This window comes from Oncorhynchus gorbuscha, linkage group LG25 (assembly GCF_021184085.1).
Source record: "Oncorhynchus gorbuscha isolate QuinsamMale2020 ecotype Even-year linkage group LG25, OgorEven_v1.0, whole genome shotgun sequence".
NCBI lineage: Eukaryota > Metazoa > Chordata > Actinopteri > Salmoniformes > Salmonidae > Oncorhynchus > Oncorhynchus gorbuscha.
Window position 1 is genome coordinate 32,283,318 of NC_060197.1, and position 26,265 is coordinate 32,309,582.

General features: G+C 42.8%; 1 protein-coding gene across 18 annotated transcripts in view; it reads right to left on the bottom strand.

The window, feature by feature from the left end:
- Positions 1 to 26,265, bottom strand: part of adgrl3.1 (adhesion G protein-coupled receptor L3.1) — a 329,225-nt gene that overhangs the window by 53,002 nt on the left and 249,958 nt on the right. For all 18 annotated transcript variants that reach the window (XM_046328067.1, XM_046328082.1, XM_046328081.1 and 15 more), the window contains 4 exons: positions 20,611 to 20,794; positions 7,946 to 8,068; positions 5,240 to 5,445; positions 2,904 to 3,080 (listed from right to left, as the gene is read on the bottom strand). In XM_046328067.1, coding sequence (XP_046184023.1) covers positions 2,904 to 3,080; positions 5,240 to 5,445; positions 7,946 to 8,068; positions 20,611 to 20,794 — 690 coding nt within the window. The remainder of the gene's footprint in view (positions 1 to 2,903; positions 3,081 to 5,239; positions 5,446 to 7,945; positions 8,069 to 20,610; positions 20,795 to 26,265) is intronic.

The window sequence follows — 26,265 nt, forward strand, 5'->3', positions numbered from 1 at the left end:
TACATAATTAATTCCTCAGAGAGTCAGAGTCCGTGGATTCAAGATACACATATCTACAATACTGAGCTAGCGCAATAATCACCCATATGCTTTAAGTTCAAAGGTAAAATACAAACATGAAAGTTAGGACTGGGCAGCGTGGTGCAATCAAGAACGAGATGAGGGCCGTTATTGATGAAAGGCACCACTGTTAGGCATTAGCTGTTCTATGTTGTCTTAATATAATTAAGAAAAAGCTCACATCATTAAATAACCAAGTTCATGCTTCTAATACAGGTTTATGTACTCGCATTTGGTCAGCTTTCAAAATGTCCAGCAGGTACAGTTCTGGTTGAAAACGGGTTGTAGAGACATCACTTCAGCCAACTACTACAGCCTTATAACGATACCTCAACTTAGTAATATCTCTCTCTAGGACTAAGTAATATCTATAATAATAAGCTGTTCATGAACAACTGAACGTATCAAACAACGTCTTATCATGAAAGCCCAAACACTTCCCGAACTTTAAAGTAGAGTAGTATTATTGTCACTTATAACTGGAACACCCTGTCTATCTGCCGGAATACAGTAAAACGAAAGATGACGGCGACAGCGGGCCTCTGCCCGCTCAAAGTGAAGATGGTAATTGCGGCATGCCAATCTGCAATCTCTCACTCAGAGGGTAATGTGTAATAACAATGCCTAGACAGAACAGCGCGATATGTTTAGTTACCATGGAGACAAAATATGGTCACTCCAATTTACGGCATTTTTGTGCTCTTTCTTCACTATTCATTAGTGCTTCCGCATTGGAATACCTTGGCAGTGTGTCAATGGATGCCTGCGTTTCCTCAGAACCAAAATGTCTTTCGAGTAGAAAAATGCAGCAATTTTGGAATTGGGGTGTAACGACTTTCCACTTTCCCCCTGAATGAACACCAGCATCCCGGAGTTTCCAAAAGGTGAGTGAATGATATGACAAAGTGCTTCTTTCACACCCATTTTGCCCTATTTTTCATCCGTTTTCTTTTATTCTGTTAAGGCCCCTAGATTATTCACAGCTTCCCTCTGCATTCATGGCCCGGTTTGACACCAAGACTTGAGCACACTGGCTCCCCCAAGCCAAGCGGCTTAGTGACAAACAGTAACTCCTCCTCACTGGGGGTGACCCCCTTTGGACCAAAGTTGCTGGTTGGCTGGAGCGGGGTGGGAGCTGGGGTAGAAGGGAGGTCTGTGGTTACATGGCCTTGGGCAAACTGGGAGAGACATTATAGAGTCATCCTTCCCTGCTGATTAAGGTTCACTGCCTTGGGGGGGAGAGAGAAAGAGAAAGTGCAAGAAAGATGGGAGAGAGAGAGTGAGAGGGAGGAGAGAGTGAGAGGGAGGGAGAGAGAAAGAGGGGAGAGTGAGGGAGGGAGGGAGGGAGAGAGAGAGAGAAAGAGGGGAGAGAGAGCGTGAGAGAGAGAGAGAGAGAGAGAGAGGGAGAAAGAGGGGAGAGAGAGCGTGAGAGAGAGAGAGAGAGGGAGAGAGAAAGAGGGGAGAGTGAGGGAGGGAGAGAGAGAAAGAGGGGAGAGAGAGCGTGAGAGAGAGAGAGAGAGGGAGAAAGAGGGGAGAGAGAGCGTGAGAGAGAGAGAGAGGGAGAGAGAAAGAGGGGAGAGTGAGGGAGGGAGAGAGAGAGAAAGAGGGGAGAGAGAGCGTGAGAGAGAGAGAGAGAGAGAGAGAGAGAGAGAGAGAGAGAGAGAGAGAGAGAGAGAGAGAGAGAGAGAGAGAGGGAGAGAGAGAGGGAGAAAGAGGGGAGAGAGAGCGTGAGAGAGAGAGAGAGAGAGGGAGAGAGAAAGAGGGGAGAGTGAGGGAGGGAGAGAGAGAGAGAGAGAAAGAGGGGAGAGAGAGCGGGAGAGAGAGAGAGAAAGAGGGGAGAGAGAGCGTGAGAGAGGGAGAAAGAGGGAGAGAGAAAAAAGAGGAGATCTCTCCTATTACATGTTTCCTCTCTTTATCCCTCCTCTCCCTCCTCGCTTTTCCTGTGTCTGTGAAACAGCTCTGTATTTCTCTTCACTTTCTGTTGTTTTCCCAGAAGACGAAAGCGGACAATGAAGCATCCAACAGTGCAAAGAAAGAACTTCTCCCAGATCTTTTCTCCCGGGTAAAAGAGCACACACAACATATCAATTCATGCTTTTAAAATAAAATGCACCCTTTCGCTAAATCTCTTTCATACGAGTCTTTGTATCAGACAGCAACAAATAAAAGTAAAAGTTTAAAAAAAAATAGAGTTGCAATATATTTGCTTCAATGTAACGAAGTAACATCAATTGAAAAGTAATCTTGGATTTAAGCATCGCAATGAGACACTTAACAGCACAATAACAAACACCAGCAACCCCAAATATTTTAGGAGCCGCATAAATACCATTTTTATCGTGATTGGTCTATTATACACAGAAAATGTAAATGTGTTAATTTATGCTTTCCCAGTACCAGGCTCCAACAACTTAAACAGATGCTGATTCTCCTTCAATTCATCAACACGTGACTATCGGAACTTTCGAAACATTGAATTGTGCGTTCAAATGCTTTCAAACATAGTATGTATCAAGACGACTGAACGGCAGCCTCTTAGAACTCTTGAAGGTCCAAATGCATTTTCCTTTTTTCCCCTCCATTTTCTGGCCACTCTCTCCAACTATTCACACAAGGCCTAGCACAAGGCAAGGGGACAATTAATACACAAAACACTAAAGATGCTTACGGCACAAAAAAAAAATGCTCTTAGATTTCGATCTTAACTCTGCCATTTTGTAGAATGTGCTATGAAGGTTGCAAAACAGAGCTCTCCATCGTCTACTACTTGTGGAATGTGTATTGCTTCTACGGGATCTGAGCTGAAAGCAAACGGAATGAGGAGCCGGTGGAACAGGCCTTACCTTGACCTCCACGTGAGCCATGAGGACTGCAAAGTTAGTCAGGTGGGTACAAGAGCACGTGGTGTGAGTCCTGTTGGTGCCTAGCAACCGGCAATCCTGCGTCGACCAGTACCCCGTCATGGTCCTCTTGGAATAACTCCAGAAAGAACAGTTGGGGTTAAAGCTTTCCTTGGATTGCTGTGGGGGACAAACCACATAACAATTAGCCTATGGGCCCCTGCACAATGGAGCTAATGGGAGGAAAAACACACACATTGATTGCAGGTTGAGTCATGTTTCTTTTCTAAACGGCTCTGGCTGGGTTAAATGGAAACGCATGGGGCTAATTCCAGGTAAGCTCTCATAACCTCAACACAATGCCATAACTCCAGATCCAGACGAAATATTTCAGAAAAAAGCCCCTTAATTCCCTTTTCCCGGTGGCAGTGCAGGTTTAGTTTAATGGCGGCGGCGAGCAGCCTTTCATTGTGCTTTTCAACCTTTCACTTTAACCTTCACTGTGCGACAATAGACTGCCTCGCTGCTCTCTGCAAGGTGGCGGGCCTTAACGGCTGCCATCTCGCTGGCCCGTTTCAAAACAGTCACTTAAGAGCTTAATGCAGGTAAAGCTCGAGAGGAGAGACGTGCCGATGCATAGGAATGCCTCAAATAGTTTTCAACAGGTAAAGTTTCCTTGATGTGGGGAACCACCGTCTCTTGCAGCTAGATATTGCCGGGCCACTTCAACTGCACCTTAAATCCTGGGTGCATTTAAAGGAATTGTCCACAGCAGAAGACAATCTGGCTGCTACTGACAATGCAATCAAAACTGTGACTGTGGAACATGGGGCTGTGTCCCAAACGGCAACATAAACGGCTCTGGTCAAAAGTAGTGCACTGTATAGGGAATAGGATTCCATTTGTGACACATTCATAATCAGCAGATCCTCTCAGAGATAAACGTCCCACCTTATTGAGTTATCCTCCACACAGCCAACCAATGGCTAGTTGGATACAGTGCAGCACGGCCGTGGAATAACCAGACCAGGTGACCTTCTGTCCCATTCACGACTTTAATTAGTCCATTAAGTGCTGAGGCAAGGAAGTGAAACAATAACTAGAGGACGACCACAGTCCCCTGGGACCAGTGAACCAACACCATCTGATCTAAAGACTTTTCCTTGTAGAGCGATGGAACAAAAGACTAACTAGAGTGAAGAGCAGTACAGCCTGATCCTAGATCTGTTTATGGTGTATAGCCAAGTACTATGGTGGTGTTTGGTATGACAGTCAGTGGTGTAGTGGGGGGTAAACACAAGTAAATGCAGTTTACCCACCTTTTGCGGAAGAACGCATTGAAAGTATAAGGAGCGTTACTTTATCCACTGCAACCAAGTTTAACCACCTAGTTTCTTTACCACTACATCACTAATGACAATTAACATAGTAGTTGCCAAGATGACACAAATAGATCTGAACCCAGGCTATCCTTATCCTAGTTTTTGCCACGATTGGCATGACAATGACCATAGTAGTTGGCAAGAGAGCAGAAACAGATCTGGAACCAGGCTATGAGAAGTACGTCCTCCTATCCATTCATACTCTAGTGTACCTGCAGTTATATAACCATCCATACAGATTCAGTTAATCTTTTTTTGAATACTCTCTAGACGAATCTTAGAATACTCTTTAAAATAACCAACTTTTCAGAAGACAGAGCAAACAGTCGTTCAGAAAAAAAGACATGTCGTCACTGACAGAAGTGCGGTGGAGGGAAGCACAAACGTACTTTATAGAAGAGCACTGTTTTACTGAGATTAGAGCAGTGGGGCAAGAAAAACGTAGGGAAGCGGCAGCGGACTCCAGTTGGTCCCCATAATAACTGCATTGGCCCCAAGTGTTACACCCCCCCCCCCCCCCCTCTCTCTCCCTGCTGAATAACAGCTTTGGGAGCCGTTGGGAGACAAACCGGGGCTGTTTCGATGGAGTCGTGCGAGGGGATGATAATGCAGCCGGGGAGGAAGATAATGCAGTCGGGGAGGAAGATAATGCTCCGCCTATGACTAACCAGCCTTCAAGGATGAACAATAGAACCCTCATATTAACTCAGCCTTCCAGGTTAGACTGTTCTGTTCTAAAAAATAATAGGGAGAAAATGAATGAAAACAACGTTTTGCATCGTCAATATGTTATGATAGATTGAGGTAAAACTTTAAAATGGGGGGGTGACTCCATTCATTTAAAAAGTCCAAAATGGATGTACCAATCCCAAATTGCCCCTTGAAGAAACTGAGTGAATTTCATGATAATCCCAAAGTGTGTGTGTGTGTGTGTGTGTGTGTGTGTACACGTTCTACCTGCAGGTGTTTCAAGGTAAATATGACCGGTTCAGACAGGTAGACTTTGTTGTTCTCTTTGTTGATGGCTGCAGTGATGACGGGAGAGTTGACAATGACAGAGTAGTTGGTGGCCATGGCTTCCCTGCCGAGCTTCATGCTGGCATTCTCTGTAGACAGATAGGCGCCGATGTGTTTGTACAGGACGAAGGCCATCCGGATCTCTCCTAGGAAAAATAACACATCATGGCTTAGTCTCAATTTCTTGAAAATCCATCCTCTGCTCATCTCCTCCCCTTTGTCTGTAGTGACAGGTGAAAAGAATATGGCGTAAGCTCATCATTAGGCTGGCTTTTCACCAGGTCAGTTCTTTCAGATCAGAGTGATGAAGGAAAGTAGAATGAAGGAAAGGCAATTGAGACTTGAGACAGAGCCACCACTGACGAACCGAACGCGTGTGGTTAAAATGCTTTTACCAAACAGTATAATGTTATTAACAGCGCAAATCAAATGTTAAAGTAGCAGAGACATTAGCGCCAGAAAACCACACACACATTGAAGAGCACAGAGTCGGCCGGAGTGCAGCCGGCCTTTGGAACCCTTTTTGGGGTTAAGTGCCTGCTCCAGGGCATAACGGCGTTGGACCTCCACAGTTCAATCTACAGATGTCAAACGTTACAGTTCCGCAAAGTCTTGGAGCACACAATAACCTAACCGATTCAAATCCACAAGACTTCAAAATAAGGATGCATTCTGGGGTATGGTAAAAACGGCATTCATTCTTTTTTCGATTCCCAAGGATTAGAGTTGATACTATTTTGGACAAAATACAGGGAAAATTCTTCAAACATTTCCGCTGCTCCGAGCATGTTATCAAGAGCAACAACGGTGTCGAGGCTGGAAAAAAAAGACCTCTGCAGGTATGATAGGTCCATTTAATTCAACTTCAATGAAATGTCATTATTGCTTTACTTTAACTATGCCACTTTGTTTACTTTGTCTTGATACCATCTACTGTATGCTGCTCTGTACCATCACTCATTCATATATCCTTAAATGTTCCTTATCCCCTTACACTGTGTATAAGACAGTAGTTTTGGAATTGTTAGTTAGATTACTTGTTGGTTATCACTGCATTGTCGGAACTAGAAGCACAAGCATTTCGCTACACTCGCATTAACATCTGCTAACCATGTGTATGTGACAAATAAAATTTGATTTGATTTGATTTTGATTTTTGATTTGATTTATTGCACTGACAAAGGCAAAAGATACTCCTCCTAGTTTCTTCCCCCACTCCCATCGCACTACCGTATCCCTTTCCCGGCGTCTTTCTTTGGACGGTGGATGTGAACGCACACCCCTCCCACAGCGACTTGGATCACTCACTCGAGACGAAAATTCCGTGTTACCTCTCCATGAACGGGAAATAAAAGCAAATGAAGATATAATAAAGCACCGGGCACCGCTGGACATTCATCGAGAGCCAAGAGCGGTGAGCACGTGCTAACAGCCTAACTCATTTGCATGAACAAGTAATCAAGTCCAAATACGGGCCGCGGAGCTCCCGTAGGTAGCCCCGCATTGCGTATAATAGCCTCATTAAAGTTTGAAGCAGCTCTTGAACACAACTAATTCCGCAACCAGGGAGCCTCTTTTGTCCATTTGAAGTCGAGTAAAAAAAGGCGCTTTACTTAATCAGAGGTTGTATCAGGGGTGGCCAACCCTCCTCCTGGACAACTTCCCTTCTGCTAGGCTTTCTCTCCAGCTCTTATCTAGCACACCTCATTCTACTAATTAGCTGCTTTCCATGACCTTGATACTATGCAGGATCAACTGTGTTATAACAAGGTTGGAAGAAAACCCTGGTAGATCCAGTATCTCTTTCCTGGAAGAGGGTTGGTCACCTCTGCCTGAAACCAAGTGTAAGTCCTCCACCTGCTTCTAACATTTTAGCACACTTGGAATTATATTGATGTTATTCCAGGGAAACTATTCAATTACCGTGTAGCGGGTCTGTAAGTACAAGTGGTTACACTTGTACTTACAATAGCAACAACGTATCTGTCAACCAATTGAAAACGTAGAATAATTTGCCGCGTCGAACCTGCGTTTTGGTTTGAAGGCACCCCTAACTCTGCATACACAAAAAACATGTTACTGGTAAGCAACCCATGCTCTTAACAGCCTGTTCGAAGCAGGTGGTAAGCAAGTATAATTAGCTGCAGGGAAGTTATATGTCTCATTCGCACCAAGCCCTGCAAAGGGACACGTTTTAAACTCCCAAGCCCCTCCTCGTAACCGTCATCGCATTTCAAAGCAGCTTACACTTTTGTTCCTATTGAATTGACCTACTTTTTCAAAATATTAGCTATAGCTAGCTAATATGCTAATAGCTAATATGCTAATAGCTAATATGAGCAAAAACAGGGTGCCACCTTTGTTGTTGTTTGAGACACGGTTTGCCCTTTTAAGATATTAGAGCCTTTCTCTCCTTTACATTTCCTATAATCTTATGGCATCAGAAAAAGAAGCAAACTATGCATGGAATTATCAATGGCAGACTTATCTCAGACAGGGATGTTCAGTCCAGAAGAGCTACTGGGTATGCAGGCACTAACTGATGGAATAGAACAAAAGCCTGCACATCTAATAGCTGTTCAGGACTGGAGTTGGCGAGCCCTGATATATATATATTTTTTAAATTAAAAAGGCAAAGCCATTTACCGTTTCTCCCATGTTGTTTCAAGGTGCTTGATGACAGGGAGATGGAGTTACCATGGCCGCCACTTTGTGGGAATTTCAGGTCGGGCAGATTTCCTTCCGTACTCATCCGGGCCACCTCCAGCTCTGGACAGAAGCAAATGAGAGGAAAAAAAGGACCATTTAAAGAACATTATTATGAGGGGTGAGAGTGTCGACAGTGATGCAAGAGAATTCCATCTGGGATAACATTTGCAGTATATGAACGGAAACCCGTGCCCCTGTCGAAACGTGTTAGCATTGAACAATAGCTTTACATTGTAATACGAAACTCAGTTCTGCTCTGACTGTATGCATCACAGCACTGGAGTTTGTTTCAGATCAGAGACAAAGCAGACAAAGGGGTAACAACAAAGTTTAAGAAACACTTGATCAAAAGATGCTCTCTTCCCCAACATCAGCTATTATGCATTACTTGATGCATTTCACAAACTTCAAATGGATTTTCAAGGAGATACCTTGTCAGATTTTTTCTCAGAAGCCTTTTACTCTGATATAATTGATTCCATTCATCAGTGGTTTCAGGGTGTGTTGAATGAAGTACATCATCCTCTGAATTCGGCAGGCTTTGAAGAGTAGAGTCCCAATGAAGCCTTCCGATCAACACTGGGCTATACACGTCTCGCAACACTTTCTTCATCGAGTTAGTGAGTAACTGAGGGAGCCTGGTTGCATACTACCTTGATTCGTGTTGAAGTCCACTAACTTTTGCCAACTGAGAAAATTGGCCCTCACTTTAAGGAAGCTATCGATGTTGGGGGTGAGCTGAGAGGAAAGCGATGGGTAGATGAGATAGAGACAAATGGTGAAGACAGCCAGGTTTTGGAGAACTGGCACAACAGCTGTTGTATCTGAGGGGGATATCATAATTTGTGGTTTAAAAACTGCTGCATTGTACAGCAGAGGAAAATGAGGAGTCAATAGGAGATTGGCAGAAAAAAATCAGTTTCCCAGAGAAACTTTTCATGTGCTTGAATTTAGTTTGAGAATACAGAACATGACCCATCTTAAAAGAGTATGTTGTCTTTTAAATTCTTCATTTGAGCTTGCCGAGTACAATGGACCTAATGGAATAGTCCCCAAAGTGCAAACCCTGCCCACCTGTCACTCCAGACAGGCCCAATCAAACATGATAAGTATTTTAAGGAAAACCAATACCATTTGAACACAGGCCTGGATAGTACTCTGTTAATTGGGAGAGATGGCATCAAATATTTCAAACTTCTTTCAACTTCTGGCTTCAAGGCCACTTCTCAAATGCTCGCACAAAACACCCACAGAGGGAAGGCAAAATCTTCTTATTGTGGCTACCCTTTAAAAAAAAAGTTGTTGACATGCCATGCTATGCTCTCACTTTAAGAAAGAGAACCTTGGTATTAACATTCCGAGGCACCCTCGCAACTGCTACACAATGGTGCAAGGGATTCTTTTGGAGATGGCGAGATGTATTCCTATTCAACTGGAAAGCGACAATGGCCGATATGCCGAACAATCCCAGATCAGAGCTAACTGAGTCAGTTGCAATGTTTTTCATCCCGCTGGATGAGCCATGAAAAAAAGGCTTAAGACTGGCTTTAGGCATCACACACACCCACAATAGGTGTTGATGTGTATGCCGGTTGAAATAAGATGGCAGAAATCTATTCATAAGATCAGCGATGAGCGGGAGTGGTACACAGACACGCATGCAAACAAACAAAAGGTGGAGAGGAGATTAACACATACAGTGCATTCGGAAAGTATTTCAACCCCTTGACTTTTTCCGCATTTTCCTCATCAATTCCCACACAATACCCCATAATGACAAAACAGATGTTTTTTTTTCTTACATTCTTGCAAATTTATAAAATAAAATAACAATACCATATTTACATAAGTATTCAGACACTTTGCGATGAGACTCGAAATTGAGCTCCAGTGTATCCTGTTTCCATTGATCGTCCCTGTGATTTAACTACAACTTGATTGGAGTCCACCTGTGGTAAATTCAATTTATTGGGCATGATTTGGAAAGGCACACACCTGTTGAGACACAGATCTTGCAGCATTGAAGGTAACCAAGAACACAGTGGCCTCCATCATTCTTATATGGAAGGAGTTCGGAAACACCAGGGCACTTCCTAGAGCTGGCCACATGGCTAAACTGAGCCAACGTGGGAAGAGGGCTTTGGTCAGGGAGGTGACCAAGAACCAGATGGTCACTCTGACAGAGCTCCAGAGTTCCTGTGTGGAGATGGGAGAACCTTCCAGAAGGACAACCATCACTTCAGCAATCCACCAATCAGGCCTTTATAGTGGAGTGGCCAGACGGAAGCCACACCTCAGTAAATGGCACATGACAGCCTGCTTGGAGTTGCCAAAAGGCACTTAAAGGACTCTCAGCCCATGAGAAACAAGATTCTCTGGTCTAATGAAACCAAGATTGAACTCTTATCAGTGGCAGGGACTGGAAGACCAGACAGGATCGAGGGAAAGATAAACATAGCAAAGTACATAGAGATTCTTGATGAAAAGCTCTCAGGAGCAGGTTAGGACCTCAGACAGGCGAAGGTTAATCTTCCAACAGGACAACGACCCTAAGCACATAGATAGGACAACACAGGAGTGGCTTCAGGATAAGTCTAAATATCCTTGAGTGGCCCAGCAAGAGACTGGACTTGAACCCGTTCGAACATCTCTGGAGAGACCTGAAAATACCTGTGCAGCGATGCTCCCCATCCAACCTGACAGAGCTTGAGAGGATCTGCAGAGAAGAACTCCTACCCAAGAAGACGTGAGGCTGTAATCGCTGCTAAAGGTGCTTCAACAAAGTACTACGTAAAAGGTCTGAATAACTATGTAAATGTCCTATTTCAGTCTTTTAGTTTAAAAATAATAATTTTTTGCTTTGTCGTTATGGGGTATTGTGTGTAGATTGATGAGGAAACAAATTATTTAATACATTTTAGAATAAGGATGTAACGTAACAAAATGTGGAAAAAGTCAAGGGGTCTGAATACTTTCCGAAAGTACTGTATACACACACGCACGCACATATGATGGCATGCAGATTTAGGATCTTAATTTGAGCCAGTTTGCAACAGAAGGAAAATAATCCTGCAGCACAGAAAATTATGTGGATTATAAGGAATTTATATTTGTGTAGAGGTTGATACATTTTTTTATAATGGAAAATTAAGTATGACATTTCAAAGTGAAAATTACTTTTTATCCTCAGATACACTACAACTTGTATATTTTGTGCATTGTAGGAACGTTTTCCTGCAACAGAGTGATCAAATCTGTACCTTATGAAATGATCTTCTTTCAAAGCCTCATTTTCCGATGCCGCAGTCTTTAAACCACAAATGATGATCTCCCCTCAGACACAACAGCTGTTGTGCCGGCACTCCAAAACGGGGCTGTGTTCACCATTCATCTCGATCTCGTCTACCCATCGCTTTCCTCTTAGCTCACACCCAAAAATGATCACTTCCTTAAAGCGAGGGCCAATCTCAGAGGGCAAAATTGTTTGTCAGCTTCAACCATTCTTTAACCGCACAAAGCGAGAAAGTGTACATCAAGGCTCCCCCTGTTACACCTGAACTACTCCTCACTCAATAAAGAAAGTTATCCTGCAACAGGGTGATCAAATGAAGATAATACATCTCTAGGTACACAGGCTAACTAACGTTACTGGGATCTTGTTTAGTGAGGAGTACATACACTCAGTCAGTTTATTAGGCACACCACCCCTTTCAAGAAAACGGTTCACTCCTACAGACAGTGAGTCACGTGGCCATGGCTTGCTAAATAAAGCAGGCAGACAGGCATCAAGACCTTCAGTCACTGTTCGATTGAACGTTAGAATGGGCAACATGAGTGACCTAAGCTACTTTAAGCGTGGTATGATCTGTGCTTGGAGCGCCGGTTCCAGTATCTCAGAAACATCCGTCATCCTGGGGTTTCCACGCACGACAGTGTCTAGGGTTTATTGGGAATGGTGCAACAAACAAAAAACATTCAGTCAGCGGCAGTCTTGTGGGCAAAAACAGCTCGTCGAGAAAAGGTCGAAGGAGAATGGCAAGAATCGTGAAAGCTAACAGGCAGACCTCATGCAGAAAAATAATGGTGCAGTACAACAGAGGTGTGCAGAACGACATCTCGGGATGCACAACTTGCCGGTCCTTGTCTGGATGGGCTATTGCAGCAGACGACCACACCGGGTTCCACTCCTATCAGCTAAAAACAAGAAAAAGTGACTCCAGTGGGCACATGATCGCCACACTGGACAATTGAGGTGCAAAAAAACATTGCCTGGTCCAACGAATCCCAGTTCCTGTGGCATCATGCTGATGGCAGAGTCTGGATTTGATAAAGCAGCATGAGTCCATCCTGCCGGTTGTCAACGGTACAAGCTGGTGGCAGTGGTGTAATGGTGTGGGGAATGTTTTCCTGGCACACGTTAGGGCCCTTGAAACCAATTGAGCAATGTGTCCATGCCCAGAATAATTCCGGCAGTTCTGGAGGCAAAGGAAGGTCTTACCCAGGTACACCTAATGTCAGGATTTGGCCAGGGTTGTTCCGGTTTTTGGTCACTAGATGCCCCCATTGTGCCTTTTGACCTTTTGTTTTCCCTTGATCCCCATTATTATTTGCACCTGTGCCTCTTTTTCCCCTGATTGTATTTAAACCCTTTGTTTTCCTCAGTTCTTTGCTCTGTGTTTGTATGTTAGCACCCAGCCCTAGTACTCTGTGAACTCTTGTTGATCCCGGTGGACTCTCTTGTGGAATTCTGTTTTTTGTTCTTGTTTGTTTGTTTTTGAGTATCTTTTGAGGCTTTTTGTACTTTACCTTCCACCTTGTGGATTTACTTTTTTTGTCTTGGAGGATTACCTTTGTTCTTGTGGAATTCCTTTTGAGGTTGTGGAGTTACATGTTTTCCTGAAGAACTTCACTTTTTACTTTATTAAATACACCGTCTCAAGTACTGCTGTGTCTGCCTCAAGCACAAAAAGCCTCAAAAGATACTCAAAAACAAACAAACAAGAACAAAAAACAGAATTCCACAAGAGAGTCCACCGGGATCAACAAGAGTTCACAGAGTACTAGGTACTATCGCCCTGTAGAACATCTGTAGCCAAAAAAATGCTTTGAAAGGCTGGTCATGGCTCACATCAACAGCATAATTTCAGACACTGTGGACACACACCAATTTTAATACCGCCCCAACAGATCCGCAGATGATGCAATCTCTATTGCACTCCAGACTGCAATTTCCTACCTGGACAAAATAAAAGTCTACACCATTGAGATCATCTTGACTGGCTGCATCACCGCTTGGTATGGCAACTGCTTGGCATCTGACCATAAGGCGCTACAGATGGTAGGCCCAGTATATCACTGGGGCCGAGCTCTCTCCACCTAGGACGTCTATACGAGGCGGTGTCAGAGGAAGGCCCTATAAACTGTCAAAGACTCCAGCCACACAAGTCATAGACTGGCAAGCGGTGCAGCACAGCAAAGGCTCCTGAACAGCTACTACCCCAAACCATAAGACTGCTGAACATTTAACCAAATGGCTACTTGGACTACATGCATTGACCCCCTTTTGTTTGTCACACTGGCTCTATGCGCACTCACTGGACTCTACCCACACATACTACAGGGGCGGCAGGTAGCCTAGTGGTTAGAGCATTGGACTTGTAACCGAAATGTTGCAAGATCGAATCCCCGAGCTGACAAGGTAAAAATCTGTTGTTCTGCCCCTGAACAAGGCAGTTAACCCACTATTCCTAGGCCGTCATTGAAAATAAGAATTTGTTCTTAACTGACTTGCCTAGTTAAATAAAGGTAAAATAAACACTACAACACACACAGACACTTTCTTCTGAAACTCGTCAGTCTATTCTTGTTCTGAGAAATGAAGGCTGTTCCATGCGAGAAATTTCCAAGAAACTGAAGATCTCGTACAATGCTGTGTACTACTCCTTTCACAGAACAGCGCAAACTGGCCCTAACCAGAATAGAAAGAGGAGTGGGAGGTCCTGGTGCACAACTGAGACAGAGGACAAGTACATTAGTGTGTCTAGTTTGAAATACAGACCCCTCACAAGTCCTCAACTGGCAGCTTCATTAAATAGTACCCGCAAAACAACAGTCTCAACGTGAAGAGGGGATTCCGGGATGCTGGCCTTCTAGGCAGAGTTTAAAAAAAAGCCATCTCTCAGACTGGCCAATAAAAATAACACAGACACTGGACAGAGGAAGATTGGGAAAAAAAAGTGAAAAAAGTACAGGGTAAAAAAGAAGGCTATCACTCCATTTGCAACGCTATGCAATACCCTGTTGACGGCACTTAATTGGAGCCAATTTCCTCCTACAACAGGACAATGACCCAAAGCACAGCTCTAAACTATGCAACTATTGAGGGACGAAGCAGACAGCTGGTATTCTATCTATAATGGAGTGGCCAGCACTCTCACCGGATCTCAAACCTATTGAGCTGTTGTGGGACAGCTTGACCATATCGTACGTAAGAAGTGTCCATCAAACCAATCCAACTTGTGGTGCACCAGGAAGCATGGGGTGAAATCTCTTCAGATAACCTCAACAAATCGACAACTAGAACGCCAAAGGTCTGCGAGGCTGTAATTGCTGCAAATTGAGGATTATTTGATGAAAGCAAAGTTTGAAGGACACAATTATTATTTCAATTAAAAATCATTATATTTAACCTTGTCAACATCTTGACTATATTTCCAATTAATTATGCAACTCCTTTCATGTATGTTTTCATGGAAAACAAGGACATTTCTAAGTGACGCCAAATGTTTGAACCGTAGTGTGTGTGTGTGTATGTGTATACAGTTGAAGTCAGAAGTTTAAATACACTTAGGTTGGAGTCATTAAAACTCATTTTTCAACCACTCCACAAATTTCTTGTTAACAAACTATAGTTTTGTCAAGTCGGTTAGGACATCTACTTTGTGCATGACACAAGTAATTATTTCACAATTGTTTACAGACAGATTATTTCACTTATAAGTCACTGTATCACAATTCCAGTGGGTCAGACTTTTACATACACTCAGTGCCTTTAAACAGCTTGGAAAATTCCAGAAAATTATGTCATGGCTTTAGAAGCTTCTGATAGGCTAATTGATATAATTTGAGTCAATTGGAGGTGTACATGTGGATGTATTTCAAGGCCTACCTTCAAACTCAGTGCCTCTTTGCTTGACATAATGGGAAAATAAGCCAAGACCTCAGAAAATAAATTGTAGACCTCCACAAGTCTGGTTCATCCTTGGGAGCACTTTCCAAATGCCTGAAGGTAACCATGTTCATCTGTACAAACAATAGTACGCTAGTATAAACACCGTGGGACCACGCAGCCGTCATACCGCTCAGGATGGAGACGCGTCCTGTCTCCCAGTGATGAACGCACTTTGGTGCGTAAAGTGAAAATCAATCCCAGAACAACAGCAAAGGACCTTGTGAAGAAAGAAGTCACTACTCCAGAACCGCCATTAAAAAAAGCCAGACTACGGTTTGCAACTGCACATGGGGACAAAGATCATACTTTTTGGAGAAATGTCCTCTGGTCTGATGAAACAAAATAAGAACTGTTTGGCCACAATGACCATCGTTATGTTTGGAGGAAAAAGTGGGAGGCTTGCAAGCCGAACCGTGAAGCACGGGGGTGGCAACATGTTAAGGGATTTTTTAAAATCAATAATGACTAATTATGTATACATTTCAATCGGGACTGACTAATCAGAATACTATTATGTTACTGTATAGATGTATGAATTTTCTTTTAATCCAAGTACTGAATATAATGTGTGTAAATATAATCAAGAATTAGAACAATGACTGTCTGTTCCTTGGTAGAAATGAATGAACATATCGTCAGACTGGCTAGAATGCTTATCTACACAGGAAGACCTTGGCTCGGTCATAAATTATATTAAATTGGTGTGGGACGATGTGGGAAGGCTTGAGATATTGCCTTTGTACCAGGGTGAAGAAGAGACGGGACAGTTCGAAAACTCATGACGTCATTTTCAGTTTATAACCTGTGGTAAACTGTATCATGCTCAGTACTCTCGAGAATAAACGCTGCTGATTGATTTTGAGACTGGTCTCTGTCCATTTTATGCAAATAAGAGTCTTACTCTTGGGTATTAAAACATGTAGGAATTTAATTCCTGTAACACAACATCATGTTGTGTGGGTGGTTAGCTGCAGGATGGACTGGTGCACTTCACAAAATAGATGGCATCATGAGGTGGGAAAATTGTGTGGATATTTTGAAGCAACATCTTAAGACATCAGTCAGGAAGTTAAAGCTTTGTCGCAAATGGGTCTTCCAAATGGACAATTACCCCAAGCATACTTTCAAAGTTGTGGCAAAATGGCTTAAGTAAAACAAAGTCAAGGTATTGGAGTGGCCATTACAAAGCCCTGACCTCAATCCCATAGAACATTTGTTCGCAGAAATGGAAAAGCGTGTGAGAGCAAGGAGGCCTACAAACCTGACTCTGTTACACCGGCTCTGTCAGGAGGAATGGGCCAAAATTCACCCAAATTATTGTGGGAAGCTAGTGGAAGGCTCCACAAAATGTTTGACCCAAGTTAGGCAATGCTACCAAATACTAACTGAGTGTAAAATAAATAAATGCTGAAATAAATCACTCCCTCTGCCATTATTCAGACATTTCACATTCTTAAAATAAAGTGATGATCCTAACTGACCTAAGACAGGGAATCTTTACTAGGATTAAATGTCAGGAATTTTGAAAAACTGAGTTTAATAATAATATAATAATATATGCCATTTAGCAGACGCTTTTATCCAAAGCGACTTACAGTCATGTGTGCATACATTCTACGTATGGGTGGTCCCGGGGATTGAACCCACTACCCTGGCATTACAAGCACCATGCTCTACCAACTGAGCTACAGAAGGACCACAGTTTAAATGCATTTGGCTAAGGTGTGTGTAAACCTCCGACATGAACTGTATATATACACACATACAAATGTATGCCAGACACACTCACACTGCTACTACTCTTGTTAATGATCTATCCTGATTGCCTAGTCACTTTTACCCCTACCTACATGTACATATTACCTCACCTACCTCGTACCTCTGCACATTGCATCGGTACCGGTACTCATTGCATATAGCATCATTATTGTTAATATTTCCTTTTTTATTTAGCAAATGTAACTATGCATTGTTGAGAAAGGGCTTGTAGGTAAGCATTTTAAGATAAAGTCTACACCTGCTGTATTCGGCGCATGTAACAAATACAATTTGTTTTGACATGGTTATTTTGTGGTGTCTAAATACTTATGTATGTACATGACGGTGTGAGCACTTGGGACGGCGGGGGACAAACAAACCTCATTGGCTGGCAGACTCAACAGAGCAAACTGAAAGTGAAGGCCTAGTAAACATGTCACTGTGCACAATTAACCAGACTACCTCCATGAAGGGAAAAAAACACACTGGTAGTTCGCCATGAGGGGATTGTTTAGTTTCCTTCCAAACAGGGCTAGGATCCCTTAATACCCAGATAAATTGAGTACCATAGACAATACATTCCCATTTGATTTATTCCCCAACGTAGGCTGCTTCATTCGACTTGTCAGACCTACATGTTAAGGTTGCCATGGCAGCAGGAGCCTAAAGAAATCCCCTTTATGCTAAGGGCGCTATATAATAACATTATCTTTCCCTAATGCTCGATACACGCTGGTCGTTTCTTCAGCTCGCAAACACGTTTCATTCACTCGCCTCCTTCCCCTCGTCATTCCCTCTTCCTTACAACTGTGTTCAACAACCGTTTGAAATGTAAACTGTTGATTTATTAAGTCCACAATTCAACAACAGTTGTTCAAAGCCTCACTGTATCTTCCCGTTTCATCCCGCAGGGGCATAGGCCAGAACATTGATATGTTTTAAGCATTTAATTTCTGTGTACATGGACGTTTTCTGCAAAAACTGACAGCTAAGGGCAATTAGGGGAGAGTGTAAACAAATCCTTTATCACCCCACTCCTTTTAATATATATATATCAATACATATCCCCAGAAGACCCTCAGGCCTTGACCATTGATTCATTATGCACAGAACTGGGGCTTAAATCAAGTTACGGTATTCATATGGATATAAAGACAGTGATTTAAGATAATTAAGTCAACTTATAGGTGACCACCGACAGAAAGGTCACCCATTCCTAACCGGGCTGAACTTGACCTCCATGTTTACTGGTTGACCTTTGATCTCATTTGGAATCTTCAAGAGCCCATTGGTGAATATTAGAGCACACAGGATCAATAGCCAGAAGGTTCTCTGAACTATGGATGTGTCACAAATTGCATCCTATTCCAAATATAGTGCAATAAAAATGACCAGGGCCCATAGGGTTCTGGTCCAAACATGATGCATCCTACCATTTTGGTAATCTAAATAGCTATGCAATATAGACTGAACAAGAATATAAATGCAACATGTAAAGTGTTGGTCCCATGTTTCATGAGCTGAAATAAAAGATCCCAGAAAAGTGCCATATGCACAAAAAGCTTATTTCTCTCAAATTTTGTAGACAAATTTGTTTACATCACTTAGTGAGTATTTATCCTCTGCCAAGATAATCCATCCACTTGACAGGTGTGGCATATAAATAAGATGATTAAACAACATGATTATTACACAAGTGCAGCTTGTGCTGGGCCACTTAAAAGTGCAGTTTTGTCACAACACAATGCCACAGATGTCTCAAGTTTTGTGGGAGCATGCAATTGGTATCCTGACTGCAGGAATGCCTACCAGAACTGTTACCAGGAAATGTAACGTTCATTTCACTACAATAAGCCGCCTCCTAAAGTTATTTTTGAGAATTTGGCAGTATGTCCAACTGGCCTCACAGCCGCAAACCACGTGTAACCAAGCCAGCCCAAGACCTCCACATCCGGCTTCTTTACCTACGGGATCCTCTGAGACCAGCCACCTGGACAGCGGATGAAACTGAGGAGTCTTTCTTTGGAATAAAGCCCTTTTGTGGGGAAAAATTCATTCTGTTTGGCTGGATCTGGCTCCCAAGTGAATCATCTTGCATCCATGGAACAATCATTGGATAACTCTCTTTTACAATATATCCCAATATCTAAATTATCACATTCAGGTTCTGAAGAAAATTGAATACACTATCTTAGATTTGGCCTAAACTCAAACACCCCAGCCACGAGCTGTTCTCTCCCTTACTGTCGGGCAGACGGTATCAGAGCATGAGGTCTGATACTAACAGGCTCAGAGACAGAAGCCATCAGACTGCTGAACACTGGAACTGGACTGACCACCTGCTCTGATTCTCCACAAATTAGCACACATGCACTCACTCATGCACCCAACCACACAGACACACACACACACACACATATCACAACTGCTGCTCCCAGACTCTTATTATACTGCTCAGTTGAAAACTGCCCCTCATCCCCAATACATGTATAAACACAGGACTATTAATTGTGCCTTACTTGTGCATAAATGTTTATTCTATTCTACTGAGCCATTCACTTTATGCTGGTATTCAAAATATTTATTATGCAAGTTTCATTTTGATGGTGTTCATGCGACTAATAAAACGTGAAACTAGAAACTAAACTCAAACAATGACTAAGACTCTGGATGCGTCTCAAATGGCACCCTATTCCTTATGTGGTGCCCATAGGGCTCGGGTCACAAGTAGTGCACTATATCGGTAATAAGGTGCCATTTGGGACGCAGGGGCTGCACGACTGTGCAGGAACTTAGTTTGTCCAAATTGATTTCCTTCGACGACCAAAACAAATCACATTAGGATGGCTTAACGCTCATATTACTGGCAAACGTAGTAATCTGTTTAATCAGACGTGATTGGACAACAGCCACTGCTCTTTCAGACGAGACACTTTCCCTGCTCGTTTAGCCAGGTAAAATGTTCTAATCTTTGTGTGTACAGTATATCGTAATACAATAATACAATAATATAACATACCATTCAGCAGACACTTATCTGAAGCGACTTAGAGGGGTGTGTGCATACATTTTCATATTGGTGGCCACAGCGGGAATCAAACCCACAATCCTGGCAGTGCAAGGGGTCATGCTCTACCAACTGAGCCACACAGGAAGAAGCTTGTATATTCCAGAAGTATAAATATACAGTACGTCAAGAGATGACAGTGTTTGCGATCACACTGTCCTATGACGACTATGAAAAGGTTTGTAAAACATTCAGTCAATCGTGTCTCTTACACATTCCAGAAATCATGTTCTGGCAGGTTGACAGCTCCTCTTGTGTTCACCAGTGTACAAAACAGTGTCTGAAGAGTTATTTTTGCCACATCAGTAAGTTCTAACACTGTGTGTGTGTGTGTGTGTGTGTGTGTGTGTGTGTGTGTGTGTGTGTGTGTGTGTGTGTGTGTGTGTGTGTGTGTGTGTGTGTGTGTGTGTGTGTGTGTGTGTGTGTGTGTGTGTACACGACCGCCTGCCTTCATGCATGTGTGTGATCAGATCTAATTTAATGTTTGTGCTTGTGAGTGGGTATTATGCCTCTGTGTGTGTACATGGGGTCTCGGTCTGTACTCACGAATGTTGTCTGTGTTCTCCTGCACGATGTCCGTCTTGAGCAGGTTGTCGGCCAGGACGAAGGCTCCTTGCTCCACCGTGTCCAGTAGCATGGTGGCTGCTCTCAGCTGCTCCCCGGTGCTCAGGTCCCTCCACGCCGACTGGGCCTGGGGCTGAAGCAGGTTGTTCACAGTCTCCACCATGGCCTGCACCAGACAACAAGGAGGGTTAGCGACATGATAGTGGAGGGGGATAACCAACCAGAGCATCAGTAGGGAGTTAGCAAAGGGAAGATAACAATGGCATCAGTATGGGTTAAGGAAGGACTTTAGACTGTAGAATCAACCATTGACTTGAATCATGTGTCATTTAAAAGGGTTCGTTAACAAGGTTATGCCAGGACTTTCCAGAGGGAGAAATATCAAGTAAGGTTAGTCAAATGTATATTTATACTTCTGGAATATACACGCTTGGTCCTGTGTGGCTCAGTTGGTAGAGCATGGCCCCTTGCACAATTTCTCCTCGTCTGGAGATTGCTCTCTTTTCTTTCACATAATTGAGGTTAAACTATATTAACATACAGTGTTCCTCAACGAGTGGTCGTCCTGAATAGCCGACAACAAATATTGTGTTCCACCACTGGCGTCTGAACTAAAAATGTTATATTATGATGAATGAATGGTATTCTGTTTCAGTGTGTTAATGTCGCATGGAGGATTATTGGGGGTGAATACATTCATGGAACATTCATGGAAATGCATCAGCTTGGCCTACACCTGTCCTGTGATGTATCTATTGGTACGATTTACCACTGACTGTCCCCACACATTCACCACGGCTCAATGTTGCTATGAATTATGCCAGATGTTTATCTTGAAGGGGTCTGCTCATATCTAACGTCGCCAACATGCATACATTTGTGACTACCTTTACCTGATGTTTCTCCCTCTGAAAAGTCCTGGCGTAACATTATTAACTGCCCCTTTTAAAATACCCATTATTCATGTCAAACAGTCAATGGTAAATCATACCAGGAGAAACAATGACATTATATACAGTGCATTCGGAAAGTATTTAGACCCCATTACTTTTTCCACATTTTGGTTGATCACAGCCTTATTCTAAAATGTATTAAATTGTTTCCCCGCCTCAATCTACAGTCAATAAACCATGATGACAAAGCAAAAACAGAAATATCACATTTACATAAGTATTCAGACCCTTTACTCAGTACTTTGTTGAAGCACCTTTGGCAGCGATTGTAGCCTCGAGTTTTCTTGGGTATGATGCTTGAACCTATTTGGGGAGGTTCTCCCATTATTTTCTGCAGATCGTCTCAAGCTTTGTCAGGTTGGATGGGGAGAGACGCTGCACAGCTATTTTCAGGTCTCTCCAGAAATGTTCGATAGATTAAAGTCCGGGCTCTGGCTGGGCCACTCAAGGACATCAAATCCAATTGTATTGGTCACATACAACATGGTTAGCAGATGTTATTGCGAATGAAGCAAAATGACATTGAGACTTGACCGAAGCCACTCCTGCGTTGTATTGGCTGTGTGCTTAGGGTCATTGTCCTGATTATCATCAAGGATCTCTCTGTACTTTGCTACGTTCATCTTTCCCTCGATCCTGACTAGTCTCCCAGTCCCTGCCGCAGAAAAACATCCCCACAGCATGATACTGCCACCACACTTCACCGTAGGGATTGTGGCAGGTTTCCTCCAGACGTGACACTTGGTATTCAGGCCAAAGAGTTCAATATTGGCTTCAACAGACCAGAGAATCTTGTTTCTCATGGTAAGAGTCCTTTAGGTGCCTTTTGGCAAACTCCAAGTAGGCTGTCATATGCCTTTTACTGTGGAGTGGCTTCCACCTGCCCTCTCTACCGTAAAGGCCTGGTTTGTGGACTGCAGCAGAGATAGGAGAACCTTCCAGAAGGACAACCATCTCCACAGAGGAACTCTGGAGCTCTGTCAGAGTGACCATTGGGTTCTTGTTCACCTCCCTGACCAAGGCCCTTCTCCCCTGATTGCTCAGTTTGGCCGGGCGGCCAGCTCTAGGAAGAGTCTTGCTGGTTCCAAACTTCTTCCATTTAAGAATGATGGAGGCCACTGTGTTCTTGGGGACCTTCAATGCTGCAGACATTTTTTGGTACCTTTCTCCAGATCTGTGCCTCGACACAATCCTGTCTCTGAGCTCTACGGACAATTCCTTTAGCTCTGACATGCACTATCAACTGTGGGAACTTATATAGACAGGTGTGTGCCTTTCCAAATCATGTCCAATCAATTGAATGTACCACAGGTGAACACCAATCAAGTTGTAGGAACATCTCAAGGATGATCAATGGAAGCAGGATGCACCTGAGCTCAATTTCAAGTCTCATTGCAAAGGGTCTGAATACTTATGTAAATAAGGGCATTTCTGTTTTATTTTGAATAAATTAGCAAAATAAATTAAATGTATTTTCGCTTTGTCATTATGGGGTATTGTGTGTCGATTGATGAGGATTTAAAAATGTATATATTTTAGAGCAAAACTATAACGTAACAAATTGTGGAAAAAGACAAGGGATCTGAATACCTTCCGAATGCACTGTACATCACAGAACAGGTGTAGGCCAAGCTGATGCATGTAGGTCAGGCTGATGCATGTAGGCCAGGCTGATGCACCCCCAAATATCCCTATACTCCATGCTACATTAACACATGCATGTAAACACACTGAAACAGAATACCATTTATTAAGAAGCGAATGGTGGTACACAATTTTTGTTGTCGGCTACTCAGGACGACCACTCGTTGAGGAACACTGTCTATTAAATATTGTTTAACCTGAATTAGATTTTCCCTAATCCCACAATAATTTAACACAATAATCTGAAACCAATAAACCAGGGAAATAGGAAAGGGAGCAATCTCCAGACAAGAGGAGAAATTGTGAGCAACTGAGGGCAAGACATTTGAATAGAAAACTAATTGTTCAATCTAAACTATTCCATCCCTCTGATGCAACAGAAGAAAATGCATTATAAAATCTGAAAATTCTGTACATGAATAGGTGTTCGCACAGAATTCACAGGTGCTTTTTCATTTTTTAAATCGAATAATCAAAACATGAGTACTATTGAACAAAGGGTTTCACAGAACAGACTGAGAAAAATAATAATGAATCATTTGAAAGAAATCATCACAGACTCTCTGATATCCCACAGCTTCAAAGGGCAATTAAGGCCTCTGCGTTTGCAAAGACGGACGCCGCGCTTGATCGTAAATGCTCATTGGCGAGAATCTAAGGGAGAAACATCAAGCTTTTTAAGAGGGGGGGAAGATAGCTCCTCCAACATTGCACAGGGCAATACCTTGGTGTTATCCCGATGGCTACAGTTGGTTCCGTTTTGATCAATAGACTATGAAAGAGAATAGGAGTTTCAGAGTTGATTCCAGAACAGCGGGATCCAAAACCGCGGGGGTACGAAACCTCAGGCAATGCAATGACAAAACAGCCCATTGGAGCTGCCCTACATGAATCAAACTGATTGGGATATATATATAAAAAGAAGCCTGATACTATAAACATTATAAACGACATAACTCATACACATAAGAGTTATCCGCTTCCAATTAATTATGTAGATCCTTAAAACGAGTGTCTTTGTTGTGGACACAGCGGCAGCTAATCTAGACTATATCTGGTACAGAATAGACAAGAGCATGAGGAAAAGAGGTGGTTGTATTCGACTCACTAGTGCGCTGAGATGAAGGGAACATTAAATAGCACCAGCTGGCTATTCCACACTTCCCGGCGCACAAACACAGTCTTTAAACCAGGCAAGCGCCCAACTTTGATGCAATTATTCATTATCTTCAGCCAAACTCAAATCGTACCTTTTGACATTAACAGAGACGCCGAGGTTGATTGGCTCTCAATTAAGGAGCTGTTTCTCTGCAGCACTGGAATATTTTCCCCTTCGCCAGTTTAAATATGATGAAGTCTGAAACTGCAATCTACTAAGCAATCTGTCCTTCCAGAGAGTACATGCTGGAGCCATCAAAAACGTGATAAACTCAATTTTGAGTAAAGTGCAGTCTTTGGGTATGGTACCTATTCGGGTTGCATTTGCAAATCAATGCGACACAAAGCCGTATTTTGGATAGGGGTGCTCGGAAATGATAGGGCATTGATTAGTGTGCGGATTCAAGTATAAAGCCCCTCATTTTGAATCAGGAAGTCAAATGATGATGGGTTTAGCTGCTTAATATGGGGTTATGATGCCTATCTGTGGACCTAACAGAGAACAAATCAATTATGAATATAAATCTGGGTGTATTATTGGCTTCAAAATGGCGGTTTGAGGATATGGATCATCTCTGTTACATGTGCTTTGACCGAGCTACAAACCATGGAAGTAAAACAGAACCATTACCGGAAGCATTATTGAGTGACATGACATCTGCGTCTGACATCATGGACTTACAGCAAATGTATAAAGGGCGTAAATAAGGATATGAACGGACATTAAAATGTGTATACAGGAAAGAGCTGTATTGTTCTACGGTTTGTTGAATGTCATTTGCCAGCATAATCAAGCAAATGGGAAAACAATATGAGAAAGCTGTATAAACTCATCTCTTCTGCCATGTATAAATGTATTATGCAATGCGTTTCTATGGGGTAACAGCAGTAAGGCCAAATACATACATACATACACACATACAGAGGGGCAAAAAAGTATTTAGTCAGCCACCAATTGTGCAAGTTCTCCCACTTAAAAAGATTAGAGGCCTGTAATTTTCATCATAGGTACACTTCAACTATGACTTACAAAATGAGAGAAAAAAAATCCAGAAAATCACATTGTAGGATTTTTCATGAATTTATTTGCAAATTATGGTGGAAAATAAGTATTTGGTCACCTACAAACAAGCTTTCTGGCTCTCACAGACCTGTAACTTCTTCTTTAAGAGACTCCTCTTTCCTCCACTCGTTACCTGTATTAATGGCACCTGTTTGAACTTGTTATCAGTATAAAATACACATGTCCACAACCTCAGTCACACAATGGCCAAGACCAAAGAGGTGTCAAAGGACACCAGAAACAGAATTGTAGACCTGCACCAGGCTGGGAAGATTGAATCTGCAATAAGAAATCAACTGTGGGAGCAATTATTAGGAAATGGAAGACATACAAGACCACTGATAATCTCCCTCGATCTGGGGCTCCACGCAAGATCTCACCCCGTGGGGTCAAAATTATCACAAGAATAGTGAGCAAGAATCCCAGAACCACACGGGGGGACCTAGTGAATGACCTGCAGAAAACTGGGACCAAAGTAACAAAGCCTACCATCAGTAACACACTACGCCGCCAGGGACTCAAATCCTGCAGTGCCAGACGTGTCCCCCTGCTTAAGCCAGTACATGTCCAGGCCCGTCTGAAGTTTGCTAGAGAGCATTTGGATGATGCAGAAGAAGATTGGGAGAATGTCATATGGTCAGATGAAACCAAAATATAACTTTTTGGTAAAAACTCAACTCGTTGTGTTTGGAGGACAAAGAATGCTGAGTTGCATCCAAAGAACACCATACCTACTGTGAAGCATGGGGGTGGAAACATCATTCTTTAGGGCTGTTTTTCTGCAAAGGGACCAGGACGACTGATCCGTGTAAAGGAAAG